Here is a 15,002-nt window from a genome sequence, read left to right on the forward strand (position 1 = left end):
CAGGACGTCGGGCAGGAGTCAACCCTCTGTGGGGGTCTCTAGTCTGGTTCCTGAGCCAGGCGGTCGCAGTACTCCAGGGCACTGCTGATTTGGCATCAGCCTCATTGGCAGACCAGTCACTGGGCGCGACCATTCCCACTCAGCTCAATAACACCACAGATCTACACAAGCAGCAGGAAGCTTGCCACACAGTGCCGTCACTGGCCAACTGTGCTGTGGAGTCCTGTAGTGTAGTGGTTAGAGCACTCGCCTCACAAGCGAGAGGGCTTGGGTTTGATTCCCGGCAGGGAGAAAGCTTGGGCAAGTTTCCTTACTGTACAGGCCTCTGTTTACCTAGCAATGAATTGGAACATGATTGGTAGTCGATTGGTGGATCACCTCTGGGGGTAATAATCTCTCGAAAAATAATTTTAAAAATAATTTGGTCACTTAATCACCGACTGTTTGTGGGACACTGCTGGCACAATTGACTGCTGCATTTTTCCCACAAAATATACAGTCAATTCACTTTACAGTACATTCTGTGAAGCGCTTTCAGATGTCTCAACAATTTGAGATCAAATGCATGTATTATTATTTTTATTATTATTATGATTATTATTATTATTATTATTATTACTATTATTATTATTATGCTGTTTTTGCTCCAATTTGCCCCAAACACATACTCTGGTGTCCCCAAGCCTTGCACTTGCCAACATGTGCATAATACTCTCTGAATTAGATACTCAGAGTGGATATATATGGAGTACTCACTCTCTGCTTTAGATACTCTCTACAACAGTGACAGATTTCTGTATGTATCAGGAAATCAGCTGCCCCAACACATGAGGAGGGATTTTCTCCTTGGGTTTACACCAACAATCCTCCACCTGAATTAGGTTGTTCAACAAAAATAATAACTTGTATTTATACAACACCCCTTGTACAGGGCGGCATCCCAGAGCCTTCATAACCATTGGGGTCCTTCATCTGAGTAAACTCGCTGCAAAACAGTTCCTACATTTGCCAGTAATCATGTTATTAGTGCTATAAAAAAACAGGGTTAGACTGTGAAACATTGTGCTTCCAAGAGGCTCATAGAGGGTGAGTGAGGAGCACAGGCCTGAGGGAGATGGTGCCATGAAGAGCAGGTAACATATCCAGGATTTCACAGTGTGTAACATGTACTCTGTCACACTGACTGCTCTGCACTATTCCAATCCTGTTCCTGTCTCAGGTCATGAAGAGAAGCTCCGGTCAGTGACTGGTACCAAGGGAGGTGATGCCACACTGCCCTGCTCCTTCACCATCCCCAACACATACCAGAATCGTGCCACAGTCACAGTGCTTTGGAGGAGAGGGAGGCCACATGGGCAGCTGGTGTTTAATTACACTCTTGGCCTCGCCGACCGATCCAACTCCAGGGAGTCAGAGACAGTGAATGAAGGAAATCGCTACAAGCTGGTCAGGAATGTGGGAGATGGAGACGCTTCCCTGAAGATCAGGGGCCTGGAGTTAAACGACAATGGACGGTATTTCTGTCACGTACACGTCATGTTTATTATGGAAGGATCCCATCAGGACCAGGTGACACAGGACATGTCACAGCTGCTGGTTGTTGGTAAGAGATCTCTTGTCTTTGTGGGACACGGAAAGGGGTGAATGAACAGGTCATCACTGACGCAATGTTACAGACGAGGTTTGTCTCATTCCTTACCCTGTTTGTCATGTGTTAATTAGCACAAGAAACATGGTATCAAAAGGCGGAGACTTTAGTTTGTTACTGGGGACAGGGTTTCTTACCACTTGTCTCCTGTTAACCCTACAAGCTAAAGCCTAGGGTGATCCTCGCTGGACAAGCAGCGGGAAGCTTGACAATTATAAATAATGTGTTTTTGACTAGATCCAGGATTGGTCTAGATAGAAGGTTCATCTGATGTTATCCTTAAAGAACACCAGCAACAAAATCACATTTATAGAGGCCCTTTCACATCAGGAGGATGACTGAAAGTGCTGAACGGAGCTCGAGCATGGGGAATGGGTGATGAAGGGGTGAGGGAAGATAGAAATGTGGGAGGATGACCCAAAGAGAAGGGTCTTGAGACTGGCCTTGAAAGAGGCAAGGGAGGCAGAGCATCGAGACAGTTCAGATGACACCAAGGCAGCAGAGAGGGAGCTGGGAGGGAGATTGTTTTCCAGGGGCGGTAGGAAATTGAGGTGGGATGGATTGAATGGTGGTGGGAAGAGGGATTGAGGAGTTGAATGAGATGAAGTGATGGTCCGAGATGATTTTGTCGGTGATGGTGAGGTCCGAGATGGTGAGGCCCTGAGTGATGACCAAGACGAGAGGGTAACCGCGGAAGTGGGAGATGGAGGGGATGTGGAGGAAGAGGTTGAGGGAGGAGGTTAGGGAGGAGAAGTCAGCAGAGGTAGAGCAGGAGGGCTGAAGTGAAGGTTGAATTCCGAAGGTGCTGGGACCCAAATGGACTTGAATATTGGAAAAAGGAATTTTGAAAAGTGTTTAAAATGGAACATTGTGAACAACATGAAAATGCACAAAAAAAGAGAAGGGATTAGAGTAGAGAGCTCCAGTGGGGGAGTGAGCACCAGCACAGACACGATGGGGAGAGAGCAGGCAATGGGGTTAGAGTAGAGAGCTCCAGTGGGGGAGTGAGCACCAGCACAGACACGATGGGGAGAGAGCAGGGAATGGGGTTAGAGTAGAGAGCTCCAGTGGGGGAGTGAGCACCAGCACAGACACGATGGGGACAGTTGTTTGGTTTGAATATCTGTGTTTCTTTATACCTGAAGCTCCGGCCGTCATCCTGAGTCTGTCCCTCGTGGCTGGAGGTGACATTGTGTGCACGGCTGAGGGGAAACCACCGGCCAACATCACGTGGATCGACCCCAAGAATAACACGCTGCCCATTAACACCAGCCACACGCCAGTCACACATGTACCGGACAAGCATCAAACCGTGGGGGAGATCCGGGGCCCGAGGCTGAGGGGAACTTACCGCTGTGTAGCTGAGAACACACAGGGCAGAGACACCCGAGACATCCTCGCACCTGGACCACAGAGCAATGGTGGTCGTACTGTATATATCGTGGTATCCATTGTGGTGCTGCTCGTTCTGGTGACTGCCATCATTATCTGGCGGGTAAAGAGAGGTAGGTGTTTACAGACAAAGGTAATGTTTATTCCAAGTGAGTCTGTCTCAGCCGCTCGCACTCTCACCTCTGGCTCAGCAGATTATCTGCCGCGGTTATCTCCATAACAACATTCACTTTCAATTGTAATTACTGTATAGCGCTGCCTATCCACACACTGGGTATCCCGATCCATGCAGTGGATATATATATCCTTGTTTCCCATTATCCACATGCAACAAGAACAACAAATTACATTTGCATTGCACCTTTCACATTCACATCTTGAAGACTGAGGTAGATAGCTATTTGTTAGGTCAAGGTATTAAGGGATATGGGGCAAGGGCAGGTAATTGAACTTGAGGTACAGATCAGCTATGATCTTATAGAATGGCGGAACAGGCTGGAGGGGCTGAATGGCCTACTCCTGTTTCTATGTTTCACGTAGGTAGGATGGCCCAAGGGGCTGCACAGTCAGTGATCTGGACCCCAGATGGGGATTGGGATCAGGGAGTTTGGAGGCCAAAGAGAGGAGGGTGACCAAAGGTGTGGTCAAAGCGAAGGGTCAGGACATGAAGGAAGTAAGGGAGAGATCGAGGTGAAGGGACAGTGGGATGGAATTCCAAAGTATGGGGGTAAAGAGGCTGAAGGCCTGACAAATACAGAGTGAGGGAGAGCTGAGACAGCCAGAGAAGGAAAGGTAGACAGAGAGATACAGAATCACTCAGAAACCTGATAATTGTACTGTTTTAAAAATCACAAAGCAATTAATGATGTGAAGCTCAAAGCGTGAATGCAAATGTATGGTGATCTTGCTGAAATGGGCATTGGATTAAGACGGTGAAAGCCTCTGAGTACTTTCATTACCGGCACTTACACCGGCACTTCTTCAGCACACTGAGCAGTGGCCAGTGACTACCAATAGACGCAACTGGGGGTGGGATTAGAGACCACCAGTGGGGGAGAGAGCACCAGCACAGACATAGTTGAGCTAATGGCTTCTTTGGATGGTGATATGAGCCTGGCTTCCTGCTTCAGTAACACCACACAACAGGAAAAGGAGAGTTTGCCACAAGTCTTTCACTGGAATAAAATGTGCACGAACAAAGGTCATCAGCAAACTGTCTAAAGCAATCTCTCATCTTTCTTTGATCTCTTCAGGTGGTGGTGTCGGACATTGCTGCCAGTGTTCACAGAGGTGAGAAATCCCTTTACTTGTATATTCACATTCAAGTTGCTAATTGCTATTGATTGTGTGGAGAGTGGAGTGGGCTACGGAGAATGGGGTGTGGAGAATGGGGTATGGAGAGTGGAGTTGGGTGCAGAGAATGAGGTTGTGTGGAATTAGACTACCAAGACCACCACAGAGGGTGGACTATATTCCGACATGCCATTGCCAAATTTCACCTTAGAGCCCGCTCATCCCTAAGGAGACCCTACTTACTAACCCACCTCCCAAAAAAGTCACAAATCCCACACGCAGCTATGAGTTAAATCGTTTTCTCGGGGTTTGGACCTGCGATCACACCGGTCTCTACGTTCACCCATTCACTGGAAAACACGTTGAGCCAAAAGAGAAGCATGCTAATAAGGGAAGTGACATCAGTGGTCTCTTTCAACAGCGTGATGTTGGTCCTTTAGTAATTATTATAATAATCCTTGCATTTTGATATAGCGCATTATCACATCTTTGACACGTCTCAAAGCCCTTCACAGAATATACTTAAAATGAAATGACTGTATAGTATGTGGGCTAGACACAGCAGCCAATTAAGCACAGCAGTGTCCCACAAACAGTCGTGGATTGAATGACCAAATTATTTATTTATTCATTTTGAAGGGATTATTACCCCTGGAAAAGTGATCCCCCAATCAACTAGCAAACTAGCAAATATGGGGACAAAACAAAATCCAGGAAGGGACTATTATTTAAATGGTAAGAAAATACAATACACAATACAAAATTACATTTGTATAGCACCTTTCACGTCGGGAGGATGTCCCTGAAAATAATCTGTACGGAAAATGAAAAGGACCAGGGGATCCCGATTGACAATAAATTGAAGCTATCGCAACACTGATCAGCAAACCAGATGGTGGGTTGCATTAAAAGGGCAGTATTGAGCTGAAATAGTAGGGTAATCCTGCCACTTTATAAATCACTGGTGCAACCGCACTGGAATACTATGTGCAGTTGTAGTCACCGCAATATAAAAAGGCAATATGATTAAGGTCTTTAAGATTCTGAAAGGAATAGATATGGTAGACCATGACAAGCTCTTTTATCTTGTACTGAACAGTAGAACCAGAGGTCACGGACTGTGATTGAAGGGGGTTAAATTCAGAACAATCTGTGGAAATACTGCTTCAGTGAGCGAGCAGTAAATTTATGGAACAGACTCCTTAAGGAGACAGTGGAAGCAGAAAATGTCATTTGTTTCGAGAACGAATTAGATACAACTCGCATTTATATAGCGCCCTTCATGCGGGGTAATGTCCCAGAGCGCTTGGCAGTAGTGGAGTCCGACACCAAGCCAGGGGGAGAGGGAGGAAGGAATTGACCGTAAGCACGGTAGGCAAAAAGTAAAGACTTTAGGCAGGATTGAATCAAATCAAATTATTATTTCAAAAAATGTTATTCCTCAAAATCCCTCAACCCTTCCTCCTTGACCCCTCCCTCCCCACATTTTTGGGGAGGGAAAAGATTTCTGCTAGAAAATAATATCAAGCTGAATATCTCAGGGTACAATATATAGTTTGGGACACACAGTATCAAGGATTGCCAAGATGGTGGAAGGCGAACGGTTGTGTCACAAGGATCTTACCAATTTAACATGCACGTGCATCAGTTGTCTTATGGTTATTTGCTAATTTTCTCTACTTCCCTTTTCTCGTATACAGCCTTTCTCCAGTACTTTTCCCAAATGGCCATTGTTGATGGGTGTTTGCCAGTCAGTGTTGGTCTTCTATCCTGAAGCAAATTCTTATGTTCTTATGTAGGAGCAGTCAAAGAGGAAGGTCTTGAGATGCATCTTGAAGGAGGCCAGGAAGGGGGTGAGATGGAGGGGCTCCAGGATGGAGTTCCAGAGGGTGGTGACAGAAAGGCCTGAAGGCTGAAGGCCTGACTACCGATAGTGAAGCGGGCAGGGCAGGGGAAATGGAGCAAGTCAGTGCCTGCCAAGCAGAGTGAACAGCCAGGTTTTTAACCTTTCAGTGGGTCGCAGAGGTAGGGAGGAGTAAGACCATGCAGGACTATCTACGTACATAGTGTAAAATCATTAGAGTTATGGAAAGTTAGTCAGAAATTCCACCAAATTAATACAGCAACCACTTTGATCCTCCACCTTGAGATATTCTGCTGCCCCTCAACTGACTGCTCGTTTTTTCCCTTTTATATTTTCCTGCCATTGACAATTATCTAGCCAACAATGAATCAACAATAACTGATCACTAATCCTCTCTGAAACAGCCTGAGGTCGAGTCCCCACAAGATTCAGCGCCTCGGCACGTCCTCCTGACGTGAAATACGCTGTAAAAATATAATTTCTTATTGTTGTTGATCTCAGCCTCAGTAAAGATGAGCCTGTGTGTCACTTAGAACCAGAAATTTTACAGTACAAGGAGACCATTCATCAGCCTATCATGTCCGCAGGAAAAGCTCTCTGTTTAGTGCCATTCTCCTGCCTCATATTCACATGTAGGGTTGACTACACAGCAGTCACTCACTGACTGGCAAACACCCATCAACAATGGCCATTTGAGAAAAGTACTGGGGAAAGGCTGTATGCGAGAAAAGGGAAGTAGAGAAAATTAGCAAATAACCATAAGACATGTGATGCATGTTCATGTTAAATTTAGCATTTACTAAATTTAATAAGTGGTGTTGGTAAGATCCTTGTGACACAACCGTTGTTTGCGTCATTTACTGGTAAGATACTTGTGACACAACCTTTGTTTGCGGAACCTTGCACAATGAAATGATCAGTTGCACATTTCTTATCAACTTTTCTTTCATTTCCCCAATCTTTTATCCAACTGAATCTGAAGCCAATTGAAGCCTCGTGCTGTCCCCAGCTGAGATCACTAACCTATCAGTCGCTTGGGATTGGAATTTACCAATCTGGTTTGTTGTACGCTCACTGGTCACTGGATAAACTCACTGAACCAGCACAGAATGTCTAATAATAGGTGATTGGTAAATCCTGTGGTTTTCTTTCATTGGATACACTCAGTTCCCTATGAGGAGAAAGAAGTTCCCTATGATGAGACGTCTCAAAGCGTTTCACAGAATATGCTGTGAAGTGAGTTGACTGTATATTCTGTGGGTGAAAGAGAGGAACATATATTCACAAACCTGGATTCTACGCAATATCTTCCAGCAACCATCATCCCAAACCATTTCATCCTAAAGCCTTTGTTTAGGCATACAATGATTCTGGAGGGAGAGGAACTGGGGGAGGGTTTTTTGTCTCTTGTGGTTGAGCTGCTCCAACACGAGTTGAGCTGTTCAGCTCACCCTAACAGATTCGAACAGGGATGACCAATACAGTCATGTAATAATCCAAGGTTTATTCATTAATACAAATAGCTTAACTTATTCTTAAAACTGAGACAATAAATACAATAGAATCGATATTGATTCCACTGGAAAATGTGCTGACCCTCTACACAATTCCAACTATCTCAAAGTTGTATCTTTCTTTTATGTGTTTCTAACTCCACCTCCACTTCTCCTCAAATGGCTTCTCCTCTAGACCCCAGACCAGCTTGTGTGGCATTGGTCAGCATGTCGACTGAGAAACTCACTGCTTGTCAGCCTCCCCAACTCCTCCCTCCATGGCTGCAGATCACCCCCATCCTTGCCCAAGTCCACTGGCTTCCCATCACACAGAGGATACAGTTCAAGATCCTGGTCCTCACCTTCAAAGCCCTCCATGTTTTTGCTACCCCCTACCTCTCCGACATCCTAACCCCCTACCACCCTGTTCACTTCGTCTGCTCAGCGGCGACGGCCTGCTTCACGTCCCCCGCCTTACTCATACCACTATCAGTGGGCGGGCCTTCCGCCACTCTGCACACACTCTCTGGAACTCCATCCCGCAGTCCCCCTGTTTCGCCCCTCCCTCGCTACCTTCAAGACCCACCTCAAGACCCTCCTCTTGACCGTGCTGTCGATCTCCCTTCTTCTCCCCGCCCTCCCCCCTCCCCCACCTTGACCCCCAGCTTGGATCTGAAACTCTTCTATCCCGCGCCTTGGGACGTCCTCCCTATGTGAAAGGCGCTATACAAAGGTAATTTTGTTGTTGTTGTTGTCACAGAGATAGCCCCCTCCCTGCGCAGGCGGGTAGCAAAACTTGAGCTGCTTGAGCTCCTTATAACTGATAAGGAGAAAGAGAAATGCACAGTTAATTGGGAGGATTCCTGTTTTTCAGTCTTGAGCAAATCAGATTTCCAGGAGTAGGCTTCTCTCTGCGACCCCCTTGTTTTCACACCTGTGCTCAAGGACATGATTACTCAACTCTTAGATGGGAGGATGGCAATGGGTCTCAGGCACCGAGCCAGGGAAAAGTTACCAGAACCTGATCTCAGCCGGGGTCAAGCCAATATATCTTTTCCTTTGCTAACACTAATTGGCACATGTAACCTCTCAGGGGCCCTAAGTTAGTCTTTTAAAAGCACCCAGCCTTGCCTATCTATGCCCTAGTAGCTAAGGAATCCCAAAATAACTGACTCTCTGATCAGCGAAATAATCGCTCACTGTTTATCCTATCGTGCCCCTTTCTGATCTTGAAACTCAATCTGGCCACCGCTTAACCCTCTCAGCTCCTGTGAAAATGCCCAACCTCCCATGCCATCAACCATAGAAACAGAATGGGAGCCCAAAACTGTATGCAAAGTTTGTGACCCATTAACATTCTCAGACCCAATGCCTCAAGAGTCCCTTCATAACCGACCCTCTGCTCTGTGGTCATATCCTAGTGAACAACAACAAAATTACATTTGTGTAACGCTTTTCACGCCGGGAGGACGTCCCAGTGAATCCATTTGCTTTCAGCCACTTTGCCCCACTCTCTAAAACTCTCACCTAAAACCAACCTCTCCACCTCGCTTTCTACCTTGAAAACCCGGTTCTTTGATGGTTCCATCGATTGTGACTGCGCGGTCTCCCACACACTTCCGACTCCTGCTCCTTCTCTGTGAAGTGATTAGAGAAGATCCCTGACATGAAAGACGCTATATAAGTGCAAGTTCCTGTTCTTGAATCTCCACCACACCTGGTCTGTGCCTTTTATATCCTTCCTTCCTTATTATTATTATTATTATTATTATTATTATTATTATTATTATTATTATTATTATTATTATTATTATTATTATTATTCCTGAAATGCATTCCCAGAACTGCACACAAGGCTGTGGCCTAGCTGAGGCTTGGACCCTTCAGAGAAGATGGTTTCTCCCAGTGTCCTGGCCATCAATCCCCTAATAAACTTAATCATACTTCATGATTATTTATGAGGAAGTTGCAGTGTGCACATTGGCTGGTGAATTTTACACTAAATCCTGTGAAGTGCTATAATAAGTCCTCCTGATGTGAAAGACACAGTATCAAATGTAAGGATTATTATATATAAGGTTTTATCTCCCATCCTCTATGAAATGTACACTATAAAAAGTTTTCTCTCTTTCTTTAGTCATCAAATGGATTTGGATGTTAACAACGACATGGTCCAACCTCAGCCGCCTGCAGGAGACGGTAACTGTTCTGTCTCGATTAGAGATTCCACAATTTTCAACCCGTGCTTTCAATAACCTGTCGCTGGGTCTCAGCCGAGCTCAGTCAGTGACCCTCTCATCTCTGGCTCTGGGTGTCTGACACACACAAAAAACCATCACCGTGCTTAAGACCATCCAGAGCAGAGCATCCACGTATGTCACTTAGCAGGAGCCAAATGGGAAGAATCCCTATTAACAGTGACTGGTCTGCCTTTCCAAGCCCTGCCAATGAGCCTGGCTGACTGGGCTGTCATCAGCACGGCCACAGATTACTGCAGACTTGCCTGGCTCAGGAACCCTGCGAGGGTATATTGGCACATGTACCCTCTCAGAGGCCCAAAGTGAGTCATTTAAAAACACCCAGCCTTGTCCATCTATGCCCTAATGGCTAAGGAATGCTATGCTAAATGGTCTGGAGACTGCCACAGAGGGTGGATTTGATTCAGTTGCCAATACATCTCTGGTCAGTGCCAGCTTGAAAGGCACTATATATGTTTGTTGTTGTCACTTTATAGCCAGCTCAAGCCCAAAGAGACTCTGCCTCTGCCTCAGAATGTAAGAGTTTTGGGCTGTTTGATGAGGCAGTTTATGGTTTATCCAGGCCCAATTATTGTTTTGAGACTTTTTAACATTATATTTGGAAAAGAAAAATCTGAGAGTCAATGGGAAAAGGGGCAACAGCCAAATGGCCTCCAACTCGGTATAAATATTCTGATTGTATAAACAACAACAAATTACATTTGTATAGTGTCTTTCATGTCAGGAGAACGTCTCAAAGTGCTGGATAATCAGGGATCCGCACTCGAGTTGGCATCAGGAGGGGTGGAGGGTGGGGATGGTTAGTGGGGTGACTGAAGACACCATCGAATAGAAGAGTCTTGAGATGGGCTTGAAGGGAGGGGGCGAGGTGGAGTGACTGTGGGATGGAGTTCTAGAGGGTGGGGGCGAAGAAGCTGAAGGCCCACCCACCAATGGTGGGGCGAGCAAGGTGGGTGACGTGAAGCAGGTCGGAACCCACTGATCGAGGTAGCAGTCAGGTTGGAAAGGGCTTAGGAGATCACAGAGCTTGTGAAGAGCGAGGCCGTGGAGGGCTTTGAAGGTCAGGATCCTCTGAGTGATGTGGCAAAGGGGAAACTGGAGAAGGAGCTGACTGTTGTGTCTCTGACAGACGTAGCTGCTGTGATCTACAGTGTGGTTACCCCAGCACCGGCCCGGCAAACAGATTCAGGTAAGAAATGTATCACACAGGGACGGAGCCGGCATTGGCTCGCACCTCAGCCGACAGGGATCTGCCTTCCCTCTCCTGTCCAGGGTTAACTGTCAGCCTGGCTCAGTTGGCAATACTCTCAACAAAACGGTTGTGGTTTCAAGCCCCACATCGGATCTTTCCATTCACGTAATCCATTCTGACACTTGTCTGCCTGTTCAGGTGGACATTAAAGACCCCATGGCAATGTTTGATCCCGGAGGAACTTCAAGTTGGAGCAGGAGGAGGGCATTCAGCCCAACAGCCTGCTCCACCAGTTTATTGGATCATGACAGATCTTTCAATCCCTGACTTTTCTCCATGCCCCTTCATCCCCTTCCTGTCCAAGTCTTTATCCGTCAATACCTTTTAAACCACGATTCATTCCACTTCTGAAGAGCATCGCATACTCTCACCACACTCAGTATGAGAAATATTACACCAAGGTGAGGACACATATACAGTACATATAAAACCAGTGTCATATTTCCTTTGTGAAGTTGATTCCCATTTCTGATGGAAATGTTATCAATATTGAAATTATTTACTAATAACTGTCTCTCTCTCTCTCCTTCCCAAGTGTACGCAAATTCCGCCAGAGCCAGAGCCTCTGATGACAGTGAGTATTGTCAGCCTTTTCTGGTTTATTGTGTATCCAGTCGCCTCGCTGCTCGCACTCTGGGTCAGGAGGTTGGGGATTCGAGCCCCTAAATCAGGGACCTCGAGGTCACAGTCCAGGCTGATGCTCCAGTGCAGTACTGGGAGGAGCGTTACATTATCAGAAGCGCTGTCCTTTGATTGAGGTCTGTGTCTATTGAGGGTTTTTTGGCCATGTGTAGAAACCCATCACCGTTCTCAAGAGTATCCAAACCAGACTGGGAATTCCACATCTATGTCACCTGTACATGGAAATTTCCCTGTGTCTGGAATGGACTGGAATCCTTCTGTTGGAAAAGAGAAGGGAATTTCTCTCTCCTGGTGTTCTGGCCAACAATGCTCCAAATATAATTGGTCACTCACTTCTTGGCTGTTTGGACATTGCTGAATGCAAATCGGCTGCCAGGTTTGCTGATAAAATACACAGTCACTGCACTTGACAGTGATTTGCTTGGAGACATTTGGACCTTAGAGACGTTATATTAAATGTGCAAGTTCTTATAAACTTTAACCTGGGTCACACTTTATATCGGAGCTCTCAGCAAGTGGCGGGACATGTCCTGACTCCATTTTGTTTTTTTTTTCCAGATGTGATTTATGCTGTTGTCGCCAACTCGAAGGGGAGATCAGCTGAGCAGTGAACACTGGTCCCGCCCATAGTCTGCAGTCCGCCACTTATACAGGTGAGACCTGCAGTAAATTAAATTGTGCCTAATACATTAGTCAACGAATCTTCATTGTACAGTTTGACAGTCGGAGCATTGTGAGTTATAGCCTGAGCGGTTTATAGTGCAGCTGTTTCACTACACAGGAGGTTACATCAACCACAACCTGACAACCCAGAAGTGGGATTGGCAGTCATTTTGTACTTGCCTTGGAGGGGGCGCAGCGTAGATTTACTCGGTTAGTACCAGGGATGAAGAGGATGAGTTACGAGGATAGGCTGACCAATTTGGGCCTATGTTCTCCAGAATATACAAACCTATAAGATCATCAAAGGGCAATGATAGAGTAGACAGTGGGAGATTGTTTCCCCCGGTTGGAGAAACTAAAACCAGGGGTCACAACCTTAAAATCAGAGGCAGCCCTTTCGCACTGAGTTGAGGAAGAACTTCTTCACTCAAAGGGCAGTGAATGTATGGAACTCACTACCCCAAAGGGCTATTGATGCTCAGTCCTTGAACATATTCAAGACTGAGATAGATATATTTCTTATTGCAAAAGGGATTAAGGGATATGGGGATAAGGCAGGGTCAGGTTATTAGCTGGAGCTAGATTAGAAGATCAGCCATGATTGAATGGCGGGGCAGGCTCGAAGGGCCGAATGGCTTCCTCCTGCTCCTAAATGTTATGTTATTGTGCTGAGGCACAGTATCCCTTCGCCGTGCCCCCACCTTTGCCCATCTTCAGATTGCACCTCAATACCATCCTCTTTATGCCTGCAGTCACCTCCCCACTCTCCCTACCTCGACATCAAGCCGCTCTAAGACACTTCTTCATATGAAGATCGTTATATAAATGCAATTTATAGTCCAACCAAATGCAGGAAATTTTTATAACACTGTTTGCAGGACACTGTGTGTGCAAATTGTCAGCCACAGTTGCCTACACTTTATCGTATATTCTGTGAAGCGTTTTGAAACATCTCAAAGACGTGACAAGGCGCTATATCAAATGCAAGGATTATTATAACGCTCACTTCATTTGAGTGTTAAACCAATTTTAATCTATGAAGCAATGGAGATGGTTTATTTTATAGGGAAAATATTATGGGATAGGCGCTGTGGTATTGCTGTGTAATCACAGGCTGTCCAGGCAAGAGCTGGGGTGATTGTCACAGAGCCTGGTGTGGGAGAGGACCACCAAAGATGGTGGCGGTCTGGTCTGAAAGAGGAAGAGTCCATTCTCGGTCAGGAGGAGAACACTGCCGTCTAGTGGACAGTCACCAAGTAACAAAGTGCCAGGCTTAAAATATTTCAAACTTTACCCTTATTCCAACATTGAACCGCTAATCAATTACCTTTATTATCTTCTTACAGATTATTTTTTGGTCAGCCGGGTATCTGACACATGGGGAAACCCATCACCATGCTTAAGAGTATCCAAACCAAACCAGAGCATCCTACCTTCACAAGGAAATTGCTGTGCGCAATTGGCTGCCGTGTTTCGCCCACAAATATACAGTCAATTTACTTTACAGTCTATTCTGTGAAGTGCTTTGAGACATCGAGCAGACGTGAAAAGCGCTGTATCAAATGCAAGGATTATTATTATTATAATTCCAGAGATATTTACTGGAATGGAATGTGCACTCTTTCCCTGGACGGACGCACCTTCTTACCTAATTCTGGAAAATATTGGATGTAGGCTGACAGGAGTCAAGGCTCCAGAGTGGGCATTGGGGTAACTTCTGAAGTGTAACCAGCCATTGATATCGCTGTCTGGCAAGATTCCCCACTGCTTATCTGACTAGGACCACCTTATCTATCAGGGCTTTGGCTTGCAGGGTTAACAGGAGATGAGTGGGATGATTCCCTGCCCCCAGTGTCTGATCTGCCCCTATATGTCCTGCGAATGAGCCAGGCTGGCTCATAAAATACAGATATTTGACAGATTGCTTTCGAATACCCAGCAATCATCTGTGAACTAATTATAAGTTCTATATAAATTAAAGTTGTTATTATATTTCAATAAACCCTGGACTCTGGGAATGCAGAATTTCAACCTAGCCGGACCGAGCCTGAAACAAAAAGATTCCATGGTCTACATGTAGACCCTGACTCCCACCTCTCCTAGCATATGCCCCATCTCACCTTCCTTGCTGACTTTCACAGTGACCAGGACCATTGGCTTTGACTCCCCCCTTAGCTGGCTAGCCAGAGTTTAAATGTATTATTATTAAGTTTTTATTACAGTAAATCCTGCCATTTCATCACTCTAAGGGAAAAGAGCTCAGTCACTCTATATGCAAGGTGACTATGCAGCACAAGACCTTCACTGTCACTAGGGGATGCTGCGAGGGAGGATGCTACACCAACTCACACTGCCGTGCGCAGAGCAGTCAGCTGTCAAGCACGACAGAGCAGCCCAGGACCCCACGACTGTCAGTTTATTTGTTAAATCATGTTTACGTTAATTAAGTACAGCATAAGTTTATGCATACGCACAAGTATCTATAAATGTGCTTATT

The 15,002-nt window shown here is 45.7% G+C and overlaps 1 protein-coding gene across 2 annotated transcripts in view; it reads left to right on the top strand.

Moving 5' to 3' along the window:
* Nucleotides 1–12,495, top strand: part of LOC103188797 — a 30,159-nt gene extending 17,664 nt beyond the window's left edge. For both annotated transcript variants that reach the window (XM_042336154.1, XM_042336161.1), the window contains 6 exons: nucleotides 2,794–3,153; nucleotides 4,294–4,330; nucleotides 9,828–9,889; nucleotides 11,078–11,137; nucleotides 11,736–11,774; nucleotides 12,401–12,495. In XM_042336154.1, coding sequence (XP_042192088.1) covers nucleotides 2,794–3,153; nucleotides 4,294–4,330; nucleotides 9,828–9,889; nucleotides 11,078–11,137; nucleotides 11,736–11,774; nucleotides 12,401–12,453 — 611 coding nt within the window. In that variant the 3' untranslated portion in view covers nucleotides 12,454–12,495. The remainder of the gene's footprint in view (nucleotides 1–2,793; nucleotides 3,154–4,293; nucleotides 4,331–9,827; nucleotides 9,890–11,077; nucleotides 11,138–11,735; nucleotides 11,775–12,400) is intronic.
* The last annotated feature ends 2,507 nt before the right edge of the window (nucleotides 12,496–15,002 follow it).

Source organism: Callorhinchus milii, unplaced genomic scaffold, assembly GCF_018977255.1.
Source record: "Callorhinchus milii isolate IMCB2004 unplaced genomic scaffold, IMCB_Cmil_1.0 Scaffold1, whole genome shotgun sequence".
Lineage (NCBI taxonomy): Eukaryota > Metazoa > Chordata > Chondrichthyes > Chimaeriformes > Callorhinchidae > Callorhinchus > Callorhinchus milii.